The sequence below is a fragment of the Vanacampus margaritifer genome, chromosome 9, assembly GCF_051991255.1.
Source record: "Vanacampus margaritifer isolate UIUO_Vmar chromosome 9, RoL_Vmar_1.0, whole genome shotgun sequence".
Taxonomy (NCBI): Eukaryota; Metazoa; Chordata; class Actinopteri; order Syngnathiformes; family Syngnathidae; genus Vanacampus; species Vanacampus margaritifer.
In genome coordinates, this window is record NC_135440.1 from 9,092,578 (window position 1) to 9,117,382 (window position 24,805).

The window sequence follows — 24,805 nt, forward strand, 5'->3', positions numbered from 1 at the left end:
TAAGTCAAGCATCCCTTTAATTGCTTTAAGTGCTCAGTGACTGGAGATGATAACTTGGTAAAGATGGGCTTCTAACTCTTAATGTATGCACCTGTTGGTCTTGGTTTGACAAGCTAAATCATGTGAAACAAAGTGCATTCTTATAAACAAAATTGATATGACCTTTAGCTATTCACAGAAGTTTGACTTGGCGCCCAGATCAATTTGAACCACTGCCCAGTCATGATAGTAGGTGACAGGCACTACCAGAGCACGAGGGATTAGCGAGGGAAGAATGCAGCTTTTGTGTCGCTTCTGGCTTCTTGTAGCTGTTTGGGTTATTGCATCAGATTGCATGGATCGGCCCTTTTTGATTTAAAGAGACATACTGTAGCTAAAGGTTTGTTGTGCATCCAACCTGGGTAATTCAACAGTACGTTTGGTGTTTGTGAGATACAAACTCAATGTGAGGGTGCATTCTGATGCCAGCTGTGAAGTGGTGTACCTCAAGATGACCGCTTGTGATCAAATCACAGATGATGTATGCAAGGTAGGAACACAGCTTCACAGTGACTCATTTTATCCACTTTAGCTGGACTCTGCTAAACAATAATTTTCACACATTTTTCCTCACGAAGAAAAACTAAACGTGGCGGGGAGGTTTTTTTTTTCATTTTCACTCTGCCTGGCAATTATACTGCAAAAGCAGTTAACGATTTTAGGACATATACCTCCATTTCTGCGCTCAGCAGCCCACACAAGTAATAGCAGCACTCTCAGAAAACAAGCTGTACAGAAATGATGATGCCTTATGCCGATTGTTTTTTAATATATATATATATATATATATATATATATATATATATATATCAACACAAGACTGTGCTACTTTAAAGTGTGTGCTAGTCCTTTATTTTGGTCATTGAGTTTCTGACACAGAATGACCAATGTCATATGTAGTGGCCATTATTACATCATATATAATGTAAAATTAGTTGTTAAAAAAAAAATCCCATTTTTCTTTTCGTTTGACGTTCTCTTCCTCGTTTAGGATCTGCAGAGAGAAGGAAGAGCCACTCACACAAGTTCCTTTGTCTGCGGGTGGGAAAGCCTATGAAGAAGACATTTGTTTCCAATGCCAGCGCATCCATGCAACAGTATGCCCAACAGGGAAAGAAGCACGAGTACTGGTTTGCTGTCCCACAGGAAAGGTCAGTCACTCTGCAACATATGATGCATAAACCACAAGATAGTTTAGAAGTACACAGATATACATCTTTGTTCATTTAGAAATTAATTGTTATACATGTTTTGTGCTAAGCTGTATGGAGCAGATTTTAAATGCAAAAGTGGTGATAAGGGACTGGCCGCAGATATAAAAAATCTGCGTAGAATTGACACTCATTAAAATGTGTCTAAAAAAAGTTTTTTAAAGATTATCAAAACCTCTGATAAGGGTTACTTCACTGAACACTAATCGATTAGTTTCATTTAAATACATTCAGACGTGTGTTCTGCCAGAAACACAGTATAATAGAAAAAAATCTTTTAAAAAAAAAAAGTCTGAAATAAAAACTGCAAAAGCTGTATCTGTGAACCAGCAGTTGGAGCTTGTCATACTTTTTCTTTCTTGAGTAATGACACGCTGTTCTTTTCCACCAGTAATCACATTTGAATCAGACAAGCATCCGTGTCATTTTTTTAGTTAGCCGTGATTCCATTTACTGCTTTCTCAGTTATGCAACATGTTGAGTGCGGGAATAAGCACACACTTTTTGATTAGGAACTCACAAAGTCTAGCCAAGTCTTGTTCTGCTCCTAGATGGGAAGCAAGGAATATGATGTGTCTTTAAATAACTTTGCAATGGTGTAAGGAAAATGTGAGGTTATGAAGGAGCCATGCACTACAAAGACGCTGAATACACTGTAACTGTAGCAGATAGATTTGTTAAAAAGGCAAGGTAGTATTCCATTTGTGCAGTTCCAGCACCCTCTGGTGGTTACTTTATTACTGCAGTTTAATGTTAATTAGGCATGTTTTGGCCACCACGACCGTTAGCACTCCCATAAATCATACCAGCAAATATTTTTTTCATATTTTGTATTGCAGAAGCACACTGTCATACTGAAAATTGTAGACATGGTTCACCAGAGACAGAATTGAGCTGTTTTGTTTGTACAAATGTTAACATCAGGAGTGCTAATAATTGTGGCACACATGTTTTGATATTTAAAAATATTAATAATAATAATAACAATAATAATAATTTTATGGCACACACGTTTTGATGTAAAAAAAAAATAATAATAATAAATAACTTTTTTTTTTAAATAAAACTCTGCTACGTATTTATCATGCAGCTAAAATGTTCGAGTAACTAATCGATGAGAGATACTATTTGTTCTAATGTGTAGGTGTTTAGAGAAACAAATTGCCTGTGTAATATATTTTCTGCATTTGCTCCTCCTAGGTCAGACCACCTTTATGTGTTCTTCATGCAGTGGAGTCCAGATATGTATGGTGAGGGTGTCCGAGGGATGGGACAAGAACCTGGATTTATGGTTGTCAAGAAGTATGAGGTGTCAGAAAGTGCTGTGAACGAGCCCATCACTGACCTCAATGTCAAAGAATGGGAGGTAGGGTCTTCCCAGCTAACTTTGCCTCATGTGTGCTTTTTGTGTTTAATTGACTCACAGACATGGATTAATCAGTTCTTCATTATGTATTAATCCATCTATCTGTGAAACCAGAATCATGTGTTGTACTGTAAACTACATTGTGTGTCAAATTAAATGTGCACACTTGAGTTAGTTTGCTTTCATTATGCGATGCTCAATGTAAATGTATAGTTTTGTAAACTGCTTCTGTATTTTGCTTTTGTGTGAACCACGTCATTCGTTGATTTGATTGTAATTTTTATGTGGACTTTAAATCACATGTATTTTATGTATGCCATGTGAATACTTGCTTTGCTTGGAATCACACATTCTGAACTTCCAACCAAAGTGTTTTGCATGTTTGTGCAATTGTTTACGATTCTCAGTGTATTGTAGAGTCATTACATGTTGTGTGACATTTGCTATTGTTGGTCAGCATTCAGCAATCTATTTTTGCTAAATGCACGATTATGCATTATTTCCAAAAATGCAGTGTAAAAACTTCATGTGCTCTAAAGGCCATGAGTTCTACTTTTTGGTTTCCTAATTTTATCAAAGTATAAAATTTCTTAATGTGGAAATGTTGCTAGGAAACAAATAGGGGTTTGTCTTTTAATCTTTTTAAATCTTGTAAAACTTTAAATGGAAATTACAGCCTAACTTGATTGTGGTTGTTCTATTTTAATACTGTAAATATTGACAGGCAGGCAGGCCCAGAGGGACTGAATATTAGGGAATAGTAACTTGATTTGACTTAACTTGATTTTAACTGATGTGCTAGAACAGCAATTTTGTCAACATCGTTTCTATGCATTTGTTGTTTTACAACAAAACGCTGAGACTATTACAATCCGGTATACGGCAACCTGGCTGACATACTGGTGTTACTGTAGCTTTAATTTTTCCAGTATTTAGACAGGGTTACAATATTTTTAACCAATGGGGTGCATGTTCTATTTTTATCCCATGTTTTAATTGGCTTTCAGCGATGTCACTCTAGTAGTATTGCGTGAGGACACCTTCATAAAAAAAAAATCTATTTCAGTGCAGACAGTAAGGTTGCCAGGGCACAACCCCTCAATGCTTCTCTGGGGTATTCAACTATCCACACGGGGAGTTAAATGATCTGTGATGTGACTTTGTGTTTTCAACCTCGCCCTGGAAGCAAGACATGTTTTCTAGGAGGGTGAAGGGCCAAGAGAAACGTCTGGCACCGAAATATACATGTGTATGTTCCTTGTTTTTACCTCATGTATATGCGCTCTACAATCGTACTTACGATGTTGTTGTGGTTCGATAGTCATGCTAGCTTGCTAGCGAAGCTAATTAGCCTGCTCGCAAATTAGCCGGTTTATTGTGTTACTTTTATAGAAAAAGTGTTCGCTCGTGTTTCGGGGCCGTATTATCGGTCCAGTTATCACAGCGAATCCAGACGCGAGAGCTGTCAAAGTTTGTTGAGCAAGCTGACACCTCTGACGTAATGATGCCATTTAACTACGATGTTGCCGGTAGCTTGGAAGTTGTTTTTGTCATTTCCTCAAATGCTCATGCATGCAGCGTGAGAATGGCAGCTAAAGACATTCGATGAGCTCTTAACATATAGTTGAATATGGAGTTTACTGCACAGTATTATGGATTGTAAAAAGTACAAATTGGCGTCGTCGGGACAGGTTAACAGAGTTACACGAGGCTAAACTTTGACTCAGCCGGCGTGTAAACAAACCTGTATGGGTGTCAACCGAACAATTGTGGTTATCGGATTCTAGTTTAGTTGTGCATTATATTCCTTAAGTTAACTGTGATGTATTATGTTAGTGAATCAATCGGTGTTGTTGTTGTTGTTGTGTGCCGAAGCCGTTGTGGAAGCTGCTGAAACAAAATCTTCTTAATTTCTTTTGTTTTACCTTCACCTTAAGTGACATTTTTCTTATGGTATTATCAACCTTTTTTCTGCGTCAGGGTTTTTTCATCAGTATTTATTTCCTCTGTTAATACATGTTCAAGAGATCTTTTAAGCACTATTCATTTCAGAAGTGATTGGTGAATACATAAAAAGTTTGTTTTTAATAGTGGAAATAAATGAATGGGTTTTAGAGATAAGAATTACGTTAGATGTCTCTGGAACGAATATATTTTTACAGAGCTGGTCAATTGCTATTCAATATTTAAAAATATTTTTCTGCCTGAAAATATAAAATTACAGTTGAACCCCTGTTGAACACAGGGAATATGTTCCAAACAGACGCACGATAGATACAAATCTGCGATACAGAGAGTCTATGTACATTTTATCCCTCCTAATTACATACATTTAAAATATTTCTTAGCACCTGTTCTCACACTGTCCCTTCCATAACAGGCAACCGGTGCATGCTTTGAGCTGTCTGTCACTCACACTTCCTTTAAAACTGACACACTAAACAAAATACAGTTAGGCATAGTATATTCAAAGACCAAAATGTTCACATAATGCAGAACGCCATAGATGGACTAACAAAAATTAGCATAGGTCGGTACTGCAATTGTTCCGAAAACTTTTGTTTAAAGGGGACTGTAAAGGTGCTCCTATTTTTGATGATAACTGTTATAAGAATTATATGTAAGAAAGGCAGATTTATTCTTTATTTTGATTCAGTGACATACCATCAACTAGAATGGAGGATGGAAGCCTAGTAGATGATTAGGTATGTATTGTAAACAGAAGTGACTAATTGGAACATTGATTATAATTAAGTAAATAATAAAAAATAAAAGGTGATTTCACACCCATCATTCTTCTTAATGTATGCCAGCTTTTATAGATTGATAGAAAGCCGATATTGTTTAGATATTTGCAATTATTAACGGTTAATGCATTGATAAGCTTTTTTTCTGTCTGAGTTTGAAATGTCTGACAATATTTGAATGCAACTCGCGGCTCGCTGTCAATGTTTACACCCCCGTGGCTAGTTATTAACGCCTGAGACTTGCGCTGTATCATGCAATGACAGACTAATTAACTTTCTTAGCGTCCTTAATTGGCAATTAAACATAATTTTGAGGTGACATTGTGTTCATGATGGAATCCGACAGCCACGTGACGATGAGTCAAGCTGGCGGCTTTGAGCCACGACGCCTTCCACGTGCTGCATGGATCAATTTCAAAATACAAGTAACAAGGCAATTGCACCGACGTCAATGTCTTGCCGCTTGATGTACTGTATACGGATTACGGCTCAATGATGAGCCGTTGCACCGCTCATTAAAACATGTAGTAGCGTCTTGCGACTGGATTAAATTTTTACCAGCACAGGCTCGACAGTTGGCCGCATTTGGAGGTGAATTGGTCGCAGTGTCGAGCCCTGTACTGTCTCTGAAGAAGTCTGACCTTAAATGTAAACATTAAAAATTTATATATGTTAAGTATGTACGAGGTAACATGCATTTTGTAACGTTGCTAAACGTTGAAGCTTACCTAGTGTGGACTTTTTACTTTATGTGGGGACATTTAATAAATGGTATTGTCCACTTTGTCATTTACTTCATATTAATGGTCTTCCTTTTGCTGCAGTGTAACAAAAAACAGACCGAACACGAGTTGAGCATTTCTTGATTACATATAAAGTCAGTGAAGTTTGCGCTGATAGGCGCTCATCCATGCCAGGAGGTGCCGATGACGCAACACAATTGGGGTCAGGCACCCGCAAATTCGCTTACGGTGTTTGCCCATTCCCTTGCGTTTGAAATTTTTAACTCAAAGCTGCATTGTGAACAGCCAATCTGTGTTGAGACTGTACATTGTGATCCAAGATAGAATTTAGTATTGGCTAAGTTTTTGCACATTCACCGCCCACATTTTGTTGTTGTTTTCCTGTCGTCTTGAGGAGAGACAATGCGTAGACTTCTAGCATGGTGGCCGCGGCCATGTCCCGATGTGCAACACGTCACGCCGAAGCTATATCTGTAGCGTGTTCACTGTATGCCGGTCTTATTTAGTTTGTGAGCCACGTTTTTGTTTTTAAAGAATTAAGATATGTTCAATATCTTGTGGAACAAGGATTTGGCCTAACTCTAGGAAAATGTATCATCAGAGAAAGACATAGTTAAGTTATTGTTGCATGCACTTGGCTGTCTTTATTAAATGGTGGAACTGTGTAAAGATAATTAACTCGAGGTAAATTGGACCCGGGTGATAGACTGTTGACAAGATGACTAAAGTGCCTTCAGCTAGATATGAAGTGAGGCTCAGATGCATTTTTATGAGAATGGTGATTAACTCACTTAACGGCATTATTGGCATCTGTCAAGAGAGAGCTTGTCACCAGCAAAGAAATTACTCCTGTGCAACAAACATTAGCAGGTTCTATAAGGAACTAGAAGCAATATCTGTGACAGTGTTTGTATTTCTGCAATACACCAAATAAAGTTTTATCATGCTGTGAGAGTAGACATTTTAGCCCGTTTCTGCTTCTGGTTGTGCTGTTGGCAGAACAGAAACTGTGTGTCCGAGTTGGCCACATGGGGTGTAACTTAGTTGGAATGAAGCCATGCTTAGAAGGTCACCATGTTGATCTGTCTGAACTCTGGATTGTGTGCTTTAATGGTTAGGGGCTTATGAGGATAAAATCAGTCAGACATAGAATGCTTTTGTTCCAAGACTAAGGTTTTGTCTGTTGGTGCAGACCAAATTATTGTCTGGTCAGTAACGTGTTGGAAAATTGCACATTAGATTTTTAATGTTTTGTTCGCAAAAAAACAAACCAAACATATATTTAAAGCCTCGTTTACACTGCAGATCCTGTTCTCAGTTATGACTGGGTGGCAAATCTCAAATCTCAAAATCTGTCTAAAAGTTATATACAAGTTATATAGGTCACAAAAGTTTTGGGAATATATATTATTCAAATTTTATATTATAAAAAGCTCTGTCGTGGTCTTTTCCCATGTTAGTTGTACAGGGGAGGCCAGGCAACCTCAACAAAATAATGCCGGCTTGGAATCTCATACAGCAGATTAAATCTTCCAATGTCAATAAATGACCAATTTTTCAACATAAAATGTGAACCGTACTTTTGACAGTGTTCAGCGCAATTACTTTGTAACTCTGTGATTGGCTAGTTCTTTTCTATGCGCTTTTCTGCTCATCTTGTCTGGTTAGGGTTTTCTTAGTGTGAATTAAAATTTTCTTACTGCTTTTCTAAAAAGAAATAAAGTGGACTGGCTCAGCTTTTGTGATGAACTAGCTTCCGTTTTTGAAGCCATGTTGTTTGTGCAAACAGTAAAAGTAAGCAGGGACATGTTTTGAACTACGAGAGTCAATTAAAAAAAAAATCACCCTGTGAAATACTCAAACTCTATTATTCAGCCAGCCCTTTAGACTTCCTGCTACTCGTCTGGGAGTACATGGTTTATTTCAGGTATTCAGTACTTTGTAGTTTTGAAGCATATTGAAATTGCATATGGATCACATGAAAATGGGTCTTAAATAACAGCAGACAGTGAAGTAAATTGCATTCAAACGATATTGGCAATTTAAAGCTGAAGTGTAATTGCACCCTTAAACAGATTATATTTCTTTTTCAAGTGGAGCAGTTGTTTCTTCGCATTGGTTGTCAAGTTGGAGTAGCTTGTCTTTCCATTGTTTTGTTAGAGCAGTAGTTTGAATAACCATTTAACTATTTTAAAAACATCCCAAATTGATCCTTTGAAACGTATTACACAAACATGCAAAATGGATCGAGAAAATTTCCCCAATCAAGTCCAGACCTGTTGCATCGCAGTGCTTCTTGCACATATTGGACTTCAGTAACCTTTTCGTCATTGCCAGCAATAGACCTGGCAGCGTTTTATGTTGCACCTGTTCCTGTCTTTGTACTACCAGGTAGTCTCTATGACGGAGTACCACCGTCGGATCGATGCTCTAAACAGCGAAGATCTGCGCTCGCTCTGCAAAAGACTTCAGGTGCCCAGACCAGCTCTGTCTGCCCGCCCGCCCACGCTATAATGTGGCCAGCCCTGCTGCCGTCCCTGCCAACACAGTCTCTTTTAAGCTCCAGCAGACTGCACACTTCAGCAGTTGTCGCTGTTGCACACAAATACATTTGCAAACCAAATTGTGTCACACTGCTTTGATTAAAAAAATATTTTCTGAAGTGCATAAAACTTATTCAAACCACGTATGAAATAATTTCCCGAGCAGTTGACTGAAAACATTTATCACTTGAGCACAGAGAAGTTGGCTTGTTTTGACTGTGAAGGTTTTGTTCTTATCTTCTCGTGGCAGGCTTTCCTTCTTAATGTGTCCAAGCAGTCTGCGTACACGCTAGTAATTACTAGCGTATTTTTGTTAAATATGCATATTTTAGCTGTGCGTTTTATATTCGACACGCACACAAATAAGTGTGGTCAAGGAAATTCCAATGGAAAGCTGTGTTGGATGCACAAATGAGCTCTTCCTAACTCGTCTAGATTACCTCCTAGTCAACGTAGCTGTAGCTGAAGTAAATGTGGTGCTCTCTCATCCGTACTCTCTGAAATCTGGGAAGGTCCTTGTTGGTGATGTGCAATGCGCTGACTGGTGGTTGTTGTTGTAGATCACTACCAAAGAGGAGGTGAACTCCAAGCATGACACGTCCATCAAAACTGAATTGGAGCCCGAAACATTCAAACCAAACCTCAAAGAGCCAAGCGATCTCCTGGAAGCCGATCAAATTGAGAAGGTATAGTGCCTGCTGCAGCTTCACGTACACAAACTTCAGCTCATAACTGTGAGCAAAGTTAATTTCTTCTGAGAGAGACAGTTTTCTTTGGGTTTGTAAGCTATTTTTCACATAGGAATGAATGGAAACGCAATTAGGCAATTAATGCAATGCAATGTTTGCAAATCCTTTCCCAGCTATATTTAATTGAATACACTACAACATATATTTAATGTTCAAAACTGATCAAGTCTGTTGTTTTGCAAATAACAATGTCTGCAACAAGCTGGGACAGGGGCATGTCCCCAACTGAGCACACTAATTGTTGAATCGTTCTTTGTATGTGGAATTCTTTCCTATTGCTTGATGTACAGCTTGAATTACTCAGCAGTCCATTATTGAATTTTGCACTTCACAATGGGCCACACATTTTCAGTGGGAGACAGGTCTGGACTGCTGGCAAGATAGTCTAGTACTCTTACTACGAAGCCATGCTGTTACTACAACACTTGCAGAATTTGGCCCACCTTTGTCTTGCTGAATTGAGTAGGAACGTCCCTGAAAAAAACGTTGCGTGGACGTCATTATATTTTGTCTATCTCATATGAACTTGGGCCAAGAGAAGCGACATTTCTGGGTGTTGTTGATATAAGGCTTTCGCTTTGCATGGTAGAGTTTTAAATTTCATTCGGAAATGCAGTGATGAACAGTGTTAACTGAAAATGCTTTTCTGAAATGTTCCTGAGCCCATGTGACAATATGCTTTACACGATGCCGGTTTTTAATGCAGTGCCGCCTGAGGGACTTCTAAGTACACGGGCATGCAATGTTGTTTTTTGGCCTTGTCACTAATGTGCAGGGATTTCTCCAGATTCTTTGAATATTTTGAAGATACCAGATATGTATATGATATCCCGAAATTCCTTGCAATTGTATGCTGAGAACTATTCTTAAACTGCAGCTCATGCAGCTGTTCCTAAAGTAGCGAACTTCATCCCATAGTTGCTTATCAGCTACTTTCAGGGATGCTCCATTTATACCCAATCATGAGTATTGAAACTCACCTGTTTCTAATTAACCTGTTCACCTGTCTGGAGCAGGGATAGGGAACCCTGGTTCTTTAGAGCCACTGTCCTGATTGTTTTCCATGTCTCCCTCCTCCAACACAGTTGTCTCAAATTATCATCTAATCGGCAAGTTCTTTAGAAGCCTGATAACGATCGTGTTCATGAATTAGGTGTGTTGGTGGAGGGAGACATGGAAAACAATCAGGACAGTGGCTCTCAAGCACCAGGGTTCCCTATCCCTGCTCCAGACAGTTTCATCCCATAAATGTAAATAAATAAATAAAATAAAAGACAAAAGTGTACATAGGTATTTTTCACAGGACAGCGACGATATGTTAATTAAATCATTTGTGGTGTATTCAATTCGATATAGGTTTAAAATGATGTGCAAATAATTGTTTTCTGTTTTTATTTGTGTTTTACACAACTTCCTGACTGGAAATAAATTGGGGTTTGTAGAAAAATTCATGAACATAAATGCACTTTAAACCTTCTACCCTTTCTTGTGAGTCAGGAAATAAACAATGACACACCTGCCCTCTGCACAACTGCTTTGTGTTCAGTGCATGCTGGTGCCAAATTATTGTAAGCAGCGTCGATTCAACAGTGAACATTTAGGTGACCTGATGACTGCCCTGCCCAAGTACAGAAAGAGAGAAGACAGTTTGACAACAATAACAACACTGCTGAAGTGGCAATTCCCTCCGACATGATAGTTGACAGACGGCTCAAAATGTGTGAATGCTGAGACATGCTGCACCAGAGCGTAGATAAAAAAAACAAAAATTGAGGACCATAATCTGTGAGCTACGATGGCGTATTAGGGCCACAGATATATAGATATATTTTGTTAGAGGCCGAGGCAATATTCCGAGGGGAAAAAACTCGCAAATTTGAAAATGTATAAAGTGGCTAATTTGCGAGAGGAAAAAAAAGTCAGAAAATTACGAGAAATACAAGTAGCGTACTACTCTGATGCTTGTGCCAATACTTTTCGGTCAGCTTTTCAAATAAGGAGATAGTAATTGCTTTAGCAGAGATTAACCATCTCATGTTTGAAGCGTTAGGTATGGCCAGCGACAAAGACCTCTCGCTTTGCAAAGGTCCACACCCTGAGGATCAAGCATATAAATTAATTTGTTAAAATTAATATTTACTTGAACATTTATGTTTCCAGAATTTTTATTTACACATTCATACATTTTGGGATTTTTTTGGGGGGTACAAGTAATTAAGTTGTGGCAAATCAGCTGCACTCACTTGCATTTACCTAAAGTATGCGAGCTTCTGATTGGTTAGTGTTAGTCAGCTAGTAAGGAATCAGGAAGTGTTGTCGCTCTAGCTGCCGTGTATTGACGAGTAAAGATTAAATTAAGAATAAATCTGTCTCCATCCTGCCTTTTCATTTTATAAACAGTGTCCCATTAACCACCAAGGAATCCTCATATTAGACTATAGCTACGCTAAATTTGCTAGGGTTTTTTTCCCTCAAGTTTTTTTCTCGCAAATTTGCGAGTTTTCTTCTTGTAATATTACCCCTTATATGTGGCCCTAATATGCCGTCGTAGTGAGCAGCATAGGTTTGACATCAGAGCAATGTGACCCAATGCTTAATCCGTGCTATGATATTTTGGAGATGTAAAAAAAAAAAAAAATGTTGCTGTTGATTTGTTTGGAATTTTGTTATTAAATAACAAAATGGTTGAGTTGTGAGCACTTGCAGAATGGTGAAAATGTAAACGTCAACATCAGCAGCAGAAAGCAGGGTACCTGGTTGAGATGCACGAATCTGGGTCACCAACCCTTCGTGTTGCCGCATGTGTGTTGTAGGCCCCCGCAGGCCTTTTGCTTTTACACACACTCGCGCGCCTTCAAATGGGTCCCAGTCGGCGCGTTGACCGATAGATTGCCAATATGCGACTTCCCGTAATCGCCCCGAGAACATAACTCAGGCAGCGCAGAGGCGAGCCAAGTGGAGCCTCATCTGCTCGTGGCATCGTTTTCAGGCCGCTCATTACAGCAGAATCTGCTGAACCGACAAGAAGCAGCCACAGACTGATCAACGGTCAACACAATGTTTGGAGCACTTGTACCAGACGGTAAAAAGTGCATTTTTAGCTGATCTTCAAAAAGAAAGCTGCTATTCCCGTGCAGTTAGCAAAGTTGTTGTTAAGCCTTCCGAGCGTCAGCAGCAAGCGCTCTCGTGGCGCTCCACTTCTCTTTCCCCGGGGACACGGCTGCCTGTTTGCAGCCACGTTACTCTTCTTGAAATGGCAGATGGTGTTAAAAGGTCGCTGCAGATGTAATTGAGCGTCGGTCGCCGTGGCCTTTTTAGGCTTTTCATTCCCTTTTGTGTGCCTCCTCTTTTCCGTCACGCAGCTTGCAAGGAATTTGCCGCCGCGGACCATCGGTTACCCGTGGACGCTTGCCTTTGGCACGTCCAAACATGGCATGAGCATCAAGACGCTGTACAGAGCCATGCAGGGACAGGACACCCCAGTGCTCATGGTCATTAAGGATAGTGACGGACAGGTACGCCGTGACATCAACACCGCTTTTCTACACTGCTACATAACTGGAGCCCCTGAGTCTTGTGTCTTTTTCCGTTTCGCTCCAGGTTTTTGGCGCCCTCGCATCAGAGCCCTTTAAAGTCAGCGATGGCTTTTATGGCACAGGAGAGACCTTCCTCTTCACCTTCAATCCAGAGTTTGAGGTACGCGCTCGCCATTGATTGCAGACTTTCTAACATTCAAATTGGCTGAAGATTTTATCATCAAAAGTGTTGTGTGTAAGTCGCGGATGTAAAAAAAATATATATATAAGCATTTAGAAGATGAAGAGTTGATGCATCCACTGCTCACCTGCCTACCAGACTAGCAACATTTAGCATTTAGCAGGGCTGGATTTTTCTTTTTGTGCATCATTTTTAAGAGGGTGTTTTATTGTTCACATTTTAAAATATTTACAGGGATTAACAGCTATTTTAATATTAACATTGCAATTGTGACTAGGGTTGGGGAACGGTAATCTTTGGTGTTTTTTTATACGTCAATCGTCGTACTAAAAAGATTCTGAATCGATTCAGAGGTATTAAAAATGGATTTTTTAAAAAGTTTAAATAAAAAACTGAAAGCCACAGTTGTCTGCTGGAACTTTCAAGTACAGCGAGTCCTCGAGTTACGACGTACGCGACCTACGGCGTTTTGACTTTACGGCGCCTCGTCCGTAGCACCTTCTTTTTCATTTAAAGTTGTGTCGTCGTTCAACGGACGTCCACCGAGCAGGTCGGCTCGCCATCAGGCGCGTCACATTTCCGTTAAAGTTTCCATTAGCTCTGCTTTCCCCTCCGTCAGCAATTAATGTCCGTGCGGAAATACAAAATATCGGTTGCAGCGTCTTCCGGGTGGCACAAATATGTTTTTTAAAATTACAGTATGATGTATTTTGATGTAAAGATCGACTTTAACTGTGAAATCCGACTTATGTCTAAATTCGGTTTACGTCGCCAGCGTAGGAACGGAACTCGGCTGTAACTCGAGGACTCCCTGTATTAAAATGCAGGTTGTGCTAAATCAGACTGATGCATTTAAATGTGTGTTGTTTTTTTCTTGTTGTAAATGTATTGTTATAGGAAAAGTTACAGCAAATGCTGCCATTGGCACTTTTTAAAATGTGTGTTGACACTATTGTAAACCAGATTGTCTTGCTACTTTAATAAAAGTCAGTGTGAAATATAAATCCTTTCTCTTCCTTGAGTTCTGCAATTGTTTTAAAAAGATAGCAGTGTTTTACATGGACTATAAAATGTAAACCAACGTAGCGATGCATCCGAATCGGAATCAAATCGAATCCTCTGAATCAAATCCAATCGTGGGGTACCCATAGATTCCCAACCCTAATTATGAATTATGATTGTTCATAATAATCGATAGCGTAATAGTAATAATTAGGATGGGTGAGGCCAAGGCAGCACTACACACCAAGATGTATATTTTTGTTGATGTTTTCGTCATTATGGTTGAGAAAAAGCTGACGAAATACATACAGGACACGACATTGAGGTTACATCTTTAAGTGTGGTTATAGTTGATGCTAGTAAATGTAATATAGATATGGATTCATGGAAGCCTCCCAAAAAAATACACAGATTGAGAAGCACAAACTGGCCTGGATCAACAGACTTCCATCTGTGTATTTATTCATAGCTGATAAATATCTAGATAAAATAATGTTTTCTATGTAGTCACTGACGGACGTGACCACGTCTTTGGACAAACGAGACTTTGAAGAAACAGACAAATTGCTGCAATTAAATCATCTAACTTTAGTAAGCTGTGAGTTTGTTCAATATTATTGTCTGTGAGATCTGATGTTTATTCAGGTGGCACGTACGTTGTCGTTGGGTTCATGAGCATTGCAAAGAAAACAATGTCAACAAGGATATGTCATGCAATATCATCTGATCCAGGCACCATTGTGTGTCCAACAGGTGTTCAAATGGACGGGGGACAACATGTTTTTCATCAAGGGAGATATGGACTCCTTAGCTTTCGGAGGTGGAAGGTGAGCCCCCCTCCCCTTTCCTTCAAGAAAGTGCTGTGAGCAGTGGCAAACATTTGCACCACGCCACTTAATCTTCTTCTCTCCTAGCGGCGAGTTCGGCCTGTGGCTGGACGGTGACCTTTACCACGGCAGGAGTCACTCGTGCAAAACGTTCGGGAACCCCATGCTGTCGAAAAAGGAGGATTTCTATGTGCAGGACATAGAGATCTGGGCTTTTGAGTAACAATGTGGGCGCGCCACGGGGGAAACAGACAAGTCCTGCATTGAGGCAGATTGAGGAGCCGTCCTCCTTGGAACAATGGCAACGTCCCCACCCCAACTGCACATCAGCGGGGCTTCCCAGGTCGGAAGCCCGCTATCGGATGCTTGTTGTGCGTTACTACTGCAGTTACTCTGGAGCTTCTTTTTTTGTTGTGGAAAAACGACCTTTTGTGTGTATCTTGTTATGGCCTCGGAGCGTAGGGGGAGAGTCCAGCGGTGGCAATCGCAGTGGGGAGTTGATGTAAAGGGGTCAGGACGGGGACTGTGCCGCCCGACTGGTCTAGACAGGTGTCCCCCCCAGCAGCCACTTACCTTTTGTCCATGCAGTTGGACGTTACTCACGTCAGGGAGTGAATAAGGAACAAAGAGAAACACATTCCTATCCATGGTTGTCCAAAGCAAGTGATCATTGTGGGCAAACGGAAAGGGAGAGGTAGGCGACGTTTGAGATGAGAGATTTGGCTGGCTTATTTTGTTCCATTGAGTTTTCCCTCCCACAGCCCAATTCCAGGTCGTCCTCTTGAGGCTAAACTAATGGAGTATATCGTGTGTGGTAGTCCTCCTGTCGTTCACTGTCCTAGCGCACCATCTGAAAGCACATAGCTATAACCAGATCAGCCATCGTCGTAACGTTCTGTTCAGTGGGTGTACGTGTGAGTCCAGCAAACACCGGCTGTACTGTTAGTAGACAGTAATGTGTTGCAATAGATTTTGTGGAATATGCAAATAACTGTCCTGTGACCTCAGATAACCACGCCGGGGCCCGCCTCGGCCCTTTGGCCGCCACCCGCGGCGCTTTCAAGAGAGGAACGTGTAAAGCTTTTACGTCTTGATACACAAAGCCTGAGACGTGCTCAACTGTTTTACATGCATATATGACAATTATATATCACTATGTATGATTATATAGGGATGTATATAATCATATATATTTTGCTGTTAAGTGTGACAGTGATCTATTTGTGCTGACATTTCAGCTGTTACAATATCATGTATATTACCCTGTAAATGATGCTATATACAGTAAATCTATATGACCAAGTGTGGATTGGTGGGTTTGCTTCTAGCACTTTAATCTGGTGTAAATGGTCAAGGCCAGGTTCTTAGATTCTATTAGCAGTAGCTGTACAGTACTTTTTGCTTTAGATTCATACCATGTTAACTGTTAGTAGGAAGCTTGCTGCTACCAATATCAATCAATTATGCCCTAATGCTATGTGTCGAAAAGGAGGGCCACTCTGAGGTCGGAAATGGGGTGGAATGTGGGCCAGGTGAGTCTCAGACAGGTAGGTATGCTGGCAAACGGACCTGGGATGCTGCCTAAACCTCACCCAAGGACCCTTCTCCCCACCACCACCACCACCACCCCTCTCTGGTCTTCCGCACCAGTATTTGTGTCCTTGTGGAGAGTCACAAAGAATCATATGGGTCATTCTTCCAATGATTTCACCTGAATACCATGTATCAGTGATGTATAAATGAATAAAGGTAATAAATTAATGGTTATAACCAGGGACATGTTAACATTCGTCATCTTTCTTGGCATGTTTTTGTGCATTTATTTGTTGGCCTGTTTTAATCACCCTTTGAATATTTTAGACCTGTAGCACCCTATAAAAAACAAAACTATACTAAAAAATAAAAAATGTGTCAAATAACTCCAAACACTGCCATTTAAATCAGAGTTAGGGGGGGGTTTGGTTAATAAATCCCCAACAATGTAATATAGTATTACATGTCATTTGAGTAAAGTGCAAATTGTATTACATTTTCAAGAAATTATTACTTTATAGTGTTCTACAATCAGATGATGAAATAGCTGATGTACTACCAAAAGAGTACAGGCTATCACTCTATGCTTAGGAAGTGACTTTAATTTCAGAGGGAAAAATGTTCAGGATATTTTTGTCCATTGGCTTGTGCACGTGACCAATGGGGAGGCACAACAAACGTAATGTGGTCTTTAAGGCAACATCATTATGTTCCTAACATTCACAAACTGAAAGTGTCCAATGTAAAGCTGTGTGGTGAGCACCACATTTTTTGGAACGTTTTGCTCATTATCGCCACTGGGTCTTGTCTCTGCACCAACGGAGGGGTCCTTTAGTACACCAGGTGCTTGAGCTCCGAGTAGATGAGGGGGAACATGACGGTGCAGGCTCGGAAGAGGATCGCGCCACTTTTACATAAAGCTCTGTGCTTGCTCCTCCAAGACTCACTCTTGAAGTTGAAGTAGATGGCGTACAAGGCCACAGCGAAGAAATGCCCAATCAGGATCATTGGTTTGGGTGACAAGCTGGAAAATCAATGATGTAATGATTCATTGATGAATATGCAACAGCGTGGAAATATAATATAAAGTAAGGGTGTCAGGCGATTAATTTTTTTTTATCCTAATTAATCATATGACTTCAATAGTTAACTCGTGACTAATCGCAAATGTTATATCTTCTAAATGTACAATTAAAATGTTTTTTAAGTTTTCATACTCTTGTTAAAATAAAAGTGGGGGAAAACGTTAAACTAATAGAAATATGACTGCATATTTTAGTCATTAATAGTCATTTCATAATTCATAAAATTGAGTTAAAATTTAAAAAATGCACTGTAAAAAACGAGTGTGATATTGATTTGTGTTGTCATTTTTCTGCCACTAGATGGCATAGTTGCAAGTTGTAAGACGTTGGTGATAGCTCAGTGCATTTTTCTTTTCATATTAAGAGCCACCTATCTAACATGAAGGAGCGAGTGAAATTCTGCACATTTTTAAAATGATTAAATACAACTTGACCCCAGTCTCCACAAATATATGCATTGTTATTACATGTATTAATTAATTATTAAATGAAATTAAAATCACGCGTTAAAAAAATGAGTGGCGTTAAAGGAACTTCAAATGAACTCAAAATGAATGCACTAATTTTGACACCCCTAATATGAAGTCATCTTTGTGTACATACACTGAGAGAAGTCCAATTGGTCCAGCGATGCACTCTCCTCCAAGTTTGAAATACTGAAAGCAGGCTTTCCTCAGCTCCTGCAGTGACTCTGATCAAAACACAGCAAAATGACAAATAGTTTCTTTGCATATATTTGCAAGCTCATAACAATGTTTGTCCGGTCCAGACGCTCACCATCTGTGGCTGCAAACAGCTCGTACAGGGCCTGGGCCAACACGTTCACCACAAAAGAATGTGATGACTTGCGCTCCCAGTGGAATTTTTTCTTTGCCTATTAGGTGGCAATTGACTTGGGGTTAAACCAAAAAAATAAATAAATGCTGCTTGGCAATTGTGGGCTGTGGCGTCTGCTGTCACCTGCAGCAGGGCTCTGTCGTCGTACAGGTCCGGAATGTTCCGCAGCAGGCTCCTCCAGATGCGCACGTCATTCAGCGCGACGCTCATCCCTCCTCCGGTCAGGGGGTGCCTCATGTTGTAAGCGTCGCCCAGGAGCAACACGCCTGCAAAAATTCAAAATGCAGCAAATTGAAGTCATATGAACTCTGCCTAGCAACAATCGGGGAAAAGTACTACAGTACTGTGTGTCAGTCATGAACAGCTTCCATGCGAGTCGCTACCTGGCTTGTTGACAGGAGAGGGAGGGAGGAAGCTGGCGGGCATCGACCTGACACGATCGTTCTGTAGCGCCTCCATGAAAGCTTCTTTTAAATGCGCTAAAGAGAGGCCGAGGGGAACAGACATCAGTCAGCCAGCTTGCCACAAAGTTGAGTGCATGCGCCGAATGTATACAAGTGCCTGATCAATACGTCAATGTGACCGACGGCAACTTTTCAGATGGACCCCTGAAGATTAGCGCGGCTTTTAAGAGTGCACCTTTGATATTTCAGATAAAAAGCTTTGAATGTGCCTTCCAGCGCAAAAAGTCATAAACGCATATTCCCTTCACAATCATTATGTCGGCTTTGTGTCAGATCAGGTTAGGACACAAAAATGAAATTCCTGGCAGTTCAAGTTGAAACAAAAGTAGAAAAATAGGATTAATTATGGAAAATTATGCAATTAATTAGTTAAAAGGGTGGATGGATGGATGGATAGATAGATAGATAGATTCAAACCCATCCCTGAGGCACATGTTCACACGGTGTAGGGAGTTCATACGGACTTGACCTGTGGAAATTCACAGGAGTTGGTGTCGATGAATTAATGACTTTATGAACAGCAGTATGGATTCCGCAAAAATCATTCTGCCCACGTGGCCCTCTTACACTTGGTTGACCAGATTTATACTGCTTTAGAGAAGAAGAAAAAATTGCATGTGCTTTATTTTGGATCTTTCAAAAGCATTTTCATGCTGTCCAATCATGACATTTTACTACTAAATGCATAGATATTGATTTTATGGCCACGCTTGAAGTAGTTTGGTAAATATTTACTTCTGAGAGGCATATGATACAATGTGGGGTACTACAAGGTTACGTTTTAGGGCCACTATTGTTTCTTACATATATGAATGATTTTTGCTGCAGTATCAAAACACTATATTATTTGCAGATGAATTTTAGTTTCTAGAATGTGTAAGTAAACTAAAACTAAGCAGATTTTTTTGGGGTATTTTTGTTAATGAATTAGACTACGTAAGTGCTAAAGATTTTCAGCAGTTTTGTTGTAGTATGTTGCTATTGCGTCTTTTCAATCAAAGGTCAAACTACTTTGAGGAAGTGTGTCACTGATGATTCAATGTTAGTGTGGATTTTCCTTTTATCCGGCATTTGATCTTGTGTAAAGAGGCGTATGTTTCGCCATTACCTGGCAGTTGAGGGTATACTTTCTCGGCCAAATACTGCGGAAGGTTGCGCGGCATCTCCCCCCTTATATCCACAAGCACTCGGGTGTGGCTGGAGGAAATCTGATAGACGAGCACCGGGCTGGGGTCGGCCAGCACCAATTCCGCATGGTTGGCTTTAAACTGGGGGCAGTCCTAGCAAGTACAAGCCAATTGTTAGATAAATGAAGTGGGGTGGGGGTGCGTCACAGTCACATGTTCATGTTGCTGTGTGTGTGCGTGTGTTCTGGCGAGGCTATCAGAGAACTGCACCTTCATGAGGCATCCAACAAAGTGAGAAGAAATGTGAGCTTTCCCAGACACCAGAGTCTTCCTGAATTTGGAGAAACATCCGTCAGCCACCACCGTCAAGGCTGCATGCACTTCCTGTAAGACATCCTCATCAGCAAGTTCACACTCACATTTCAAAAATACGTGAAGGTCATACAATTTCCCTTTTTCACCTTCATGTCCCCGCTGTCTTTATCTTTGTACTGAATTCCAGTGACACAGCCAGCCTCCTCCTCCAAACTGGTCACGGTGCCTTCTATAAAGGTGACACTAGGGGGCGCAAATGCACAAATGATTGAATTGCTGACGTTTGCATTTTGCTGAGGAGTCTCCTGTCAATACGTACTTGGGCTCAGCCTGGGCGGCCTTCCGCAGGCCCATGATGAATCGGCCATGATGGAACGCACGTCCGCACTGGACGTTGTCCTCTTCTTGAGGGTAGGGGATCTCCACCTCTGTGCTGCTCTCCATGTCATGGATCACATAACCATTCACCAGATGGGCGTCGAGACCCTCCACAGAAACTGATGGGGGGATAAATAATGCATTATGAAATGAGCAATAGGTAAATGGTTGATTGTTATTAATAAATATAATATGTATAGGAACTGGTCCTTAGAATAATAATTCAAAATCATCCTCGTGGCATGTTTTTACATTCTTTTGTACCAGTTTTAATGGTTAGAATGTTTACTGTAGTTGCCCCACCTTCCGTAATGTCATCTGTGATTGGATACTTTTTTTTTTACATTTCCTTGTTATTATTTTACTTCCTCTTGCTATTCCCTCTTTTACTTTGTGTGGAGGAAAACGACCAGAACCAGATTACTTCGCCACAAGGACAGTTCAGGCAAGTCAAATCAATTATGTTATGTGCAGGTCATAGTTAACCCATCAACTGAAAGTTTAACCTCAGAAAATGATGGCAATGTATTTTTAGATAATAAATGACTCTACTGCCTTAAAATTCTTGTGAGGTCCACTTTGTCACGTTTACACCAACAAACATGGCTAAAGGGATACTTGACTCATTTAGGAATTTTCAAAATGTAAAATAACCCTAACTCATTCACTGCCATTGACGGTTATAGACGTCAAAAATTCATTTGAACTATTTCTATTAGTTTAACATTTTTTCCCCACTTTTCTTAACAAGAGTATGAAAACCTAGGAAAAAATATTGTACATTAATCATGAGTTAACTATTGAAGTCATGCAATTAATTACAATTAAAAAATGTAATTGCCTGACGCGATTCAAAAAAAAATTATCGTAATTGAATCGCATGACTTCACTAGTTAACTCACGATTAATCACAAATTGTATATCTGTTCTAAAGGTACAATAAAAAAAATCTAGGTTTTCATACTCTTAACAAAAGTGGAAAAAATGTTAAACTAATAAATATATTTCAAATTATTTTTTTACGTCTATAGCCGTCAATGGTAGTAAATGAGTGAGTTTAAAAAAAAATAAAAATAAAATTGCCACTTGCTGAAAATGACATCACCTATGCTGAGGGCCCAGGTACCGACCAATCATAGCTCAATTTGCAAACGTCACATGACCACACCCAGAAAACAGGTGAGCCGTAATTGGTCATTATCTGATCTCTGATCAACTGTGATGTTATTATTAGTTGACAGCAAGTGGCAAAATGTGTTTTTAAAGCTTTCGCTCCAGTCCTACTTTTTTTCCCAATAAGCTGGTGTTCCATATCTTGCAAAAATGTTAAAAGATATGAAGACCCTTTACACAATAACATAATGCGTGCAAATGACAAATGACCAGTTATCAGCTGAGTTCAGTGTATACTGCAAAAAAATTCAATGAATAAAGTTAGAATGGTTAGCTTGGGCTCACGCTCGGTATCAAGCACTTGGAAGTCACTGACCTTCCAGGCCAAGCTCTCTGAGAGCTCGATAGCCTCCAGGTTGCAGCAGCTCGCCCACGATCCTGTCGGGCTCCTTCAGGTCCCTCTCCACCACCGTCACCCGTCGACCGTCCCGCGCCAGTACGGCCGCCATTGCCGATCCCAGGACGCCGGCCCCGACTATCAGCACATCTGGCTCAGCATCTGTCCCGAGCCCGGCGGACGAGCCAACTTGTGAGGTGGATGTGGAAGATGCACTAGCCACTTGTTGCCTTCTTCTTGGGCTCTAGCAGGGAAATGAGATAGAGACATACAGTAACAACAAATGGTAAAGACTGATGCTAGAGTTGTACCAGTACAATAGTGGGCCACATATGTTGACTGGTTGCAATGGTGTAAAAACATAAACGCATAATTGTTAGAGGTGTAATGGTATACCAGAAATTATGATTCCGTGTGTACCTTAAAAGGTACATATGTTTTGTGCCAATAGCAACAGATTTAAGGACATTTAAAATGAATAATCTACAGCTCCAATGTGATTTCTTTAGGAAAGTTCACCATCAATAGTTTTGTCTTCTTTTTAGGAAATGGACAGGATAAGTGCAATAGGAACTTTTTATTTTAAGAAATGGCTATCATATCTGCTAGCCAGAAGCTGTACTGCATTTGTTTAAAGTCAAGGTGTGTGGCTAGGCTGCCAATTACATTTGTAACCCCTTACTTAATATTCATAGTTCTTTACATACCCAATAATCACTACATCATACTATAACATGAAATAATCCTTATATTAGGTTACAGACAAATTGTAGTTTTCACAAGCCACAAAATAAAAAGTGGCCGGTGATTTAAAGAAACGACACACAGTGTTTTTATGAACCGTCCAAAAGTGTCCAAGGTGGAGTACAATTTCACACAGAAACATCTGTTAAATCTGCATGATCACCATTCATTTCCCATAAAAGAATAAATAATAATTGTTTTAAATAAATCGTGGTTTTATACCAGGCTAGAGCTGATGAAATGACGTTGGAGTGTCTCTGAGCTCTGTATATTTCTCAGTGATCAAAGGTGCTCTTTTGTCCAGATAGCTACATCACTTTTATATTTAGATGAAGTTTGTACTTTAGAAATAAACGTTATATCTGCACCCATAGACATAAACAACCTCAAAATCCTTTGTAGTGCGACATAAAACAAATTTTGAACACGTGAACATTCCTCTACGGGTACATGATACATCCTTACCTTGTGACACATGTTGGCCGCATTCGGACTGGTCTGTGATGAACTTTTCGGGATGAGACGGTTGACGACAGGCAAGATAGACAAGAGGCTCAAAGGTGAACTTAACACCTGAGAGATTCTGAGCTTGTGGCCGTGGAAGTATCTGAAATAAGACAACAGCAGTCCAATGGACAGAAATAAGACGAGGGCTGTCAGAAGCTCTCTCTGAGCCAACGTCCAAACAGCTCCGGACTTTTTGTACAGATACGTGAAGCTGGCTAGTCCCAAAAAAGTCCACATCTCGAAGTTAAAAATAAATAAATATAAACAAACAAAAAAATATATATATATTAAGAAACGATTTGATAAAAATATATATATATTGGGGCCGTGACGAATTAATCTTCACCCATTGTTGAATCAAGGTGCTCAAACTTAAATCCTCACTTTCCTTAACTCATCTTAATTCGTTAGTTTGTCGAATCGAGGGATGCTGAATATCAGGATGACAACGAGAGAGACGCTGCCTCTTCGGATTGGCTACTTCCACAAAACTCTCCCAGCCCTCCAATCAGATGAGACGCACCGGTGAGCAGAGCTCACGCTATGTGCTGATTGGAATGCAGGGGGGAAAGTGAGCACTCTGATTGGATAGCCGACTGCCAGGGCGAGTAGTATGATGTGATGTCAGAAAGGTGCACGTTGGACGTTCACTACTTCAGCAAACTACCAGAGAGACTCAAAAGTGTTGGAAGTTAACTGCAGAGGAGATTGGATCGATAGGAATGGGTGCCATTTGCGTTGAACTGCAAAATATTAACTTAAAATATATTGCATATATCACTCCTCTACCCAGTCCAGTTTCAGTACAATGGAACAAGGACAAAAAAAATGGTCCCCTGAGATGGGGCAATACATGTTTGAGTTGTTCTATAGGTACGGTATATTATTGGATTCATAGTTAAAAAATGACAGAAGTTTATTTTGAGGTCATTACAACAAGCAAATGGCATTGATTTGGCTCAAAAGCTCAAAATTAGAAGGTATGTACAGCGTGTCAATTTCATTTGAATTTTGTCAGATCGTCTTAAATTCATTAATTTATACAATAAATCCACATATTGCATTCAGATGAAGAAAGAAAACACAACATTCACAGTCATGAAACTAGGTGATTGCTGCTCTGTATTAAACATAACATACATATTGAAAAGAAAATAGCACCACCAGCTGGACCTAATGATGTGGCCAATTGAGCATCCAATAAGCAGGACGTACTTTACCAGTTTACTCGTTTTATTTTGTACATCTTCATACTTAAAACATTAATAAAGCAGGAAACAGTGGATATTGAAGAAAAAGTCAAAATGATGTGATAAACTGTAATCTGGTATTTGTGAATGTGCTTTGTATCCGTTTTCTTA

The 24,805-nt window shown here is 40.0% G+C and overlaps 2 protein-coding genes across 10 annotated transcripts in view; one reads left to right on the forward strand and one right to left on the reverse strand.

Annotated features, from left to right (window-relative positions):
• oxr1a (oxidation resistance 1a) overlaps positions 1-16,721 on the forward strand; it is a 163,966-nt gene extending 147,245 nt beyond the window's left edge. For 8 of the 9 annotated variants that reach the window (XM_077575837.1, XM_077575836.1, XM_077575835.1 and 5 more), the window contains 8 exons: positions 1,031-1,190; positions 2,451-2,616; positions 8,498-8,578; positions 9,210-9,335; positions 12,761-12,913; positions 12,999-13,094; positions 14,871-14,944; positions 15,032-16,721. In XM_077575837.1, coding sequence (XP_077431963.1) covers positions 1,031-1,190; positions 2,451-2,616; positions 8,498-8,578; positions 9,210-9,335; positions 12,761-12,913; positions 12,999-13,094; positions 14,871-14,944; positions 15,032-15,167 — 992 coding nt within the window. In that variant the 3' untranslated portion in view covers positions 15,168-16,721. The remainder of the gene's footprint in view (positions 1-1,030; positions 1,191-2,450; positions 2,617-8,497; positions 8,579-9,209; positions 9,336-12,760; positions 12,914-12,998; positions 13,095-14,870; positions 14,945-15,031) is intronic. The other variant, XM_077575839.1, reaches the window with a different exon arrangement.
• Positions 16,722-17,059: 338 nt separating this feature from the next.
• Positions 17,060-23,885, reverse strand: sqlea (squalene epoxidase a). Its single transcript, XM_077575845.1, has 11 exons — positions 23,403-23,885; positions 22,173-22,437; positions 20,625-20,802; positions 20,452-20,548; positions 20,261-20,374; positions 19,972-20,143; positions 18,783-18,878; positions 18,523-18,665; positions 18,340-18,436; positions 18,166-18,253; positions 17,060-17,501 (listed from the first exon to the last, which is right to left on the reverse strand). The coding sequence occupies exons 1-11, from the start codon at positions 23,679-23,681 to the stop codon at positions 17,309-17,311; spliced, it is 1,722 nt and encodes a 573-aa protein (XP_077431971.1). The 5' UTR covers positions 23,682-23,885; the 3' UTR covers positions 17,060-17,308.
• Between the last annotated feature and the right edge of the window lie 920 nt (positions 23,886-24,805).

What these genes read in the sequence shown, in the direction of transcription:
- sqlea (XM_077575845.1), bottom strand. Translation starts at nt 23,681, where the DNA reads ATGTGGACTTTTTTGGGACTAGCCAGCTTCACGTATCTGTACAAAAAG. An exon ending in TTGTTGGATGCCTCATGAAG is followed by an intron (nt 20,144 to 20,260) that starts GTGCAGTTCTCT and finishes TGTACTTGCTAG; the next exon opens with GACTGCCCCCAGTTTAAAGC. An exon ending in GCTGTTTGCAGCCACAGATG is followed by an intron (nt 18,254 to 18,339) that starts GTGAGCGTCTGG and finishes TGTTTTGATCAG; the next exon opens with AGTCACTGCAGGAGCTGAGG.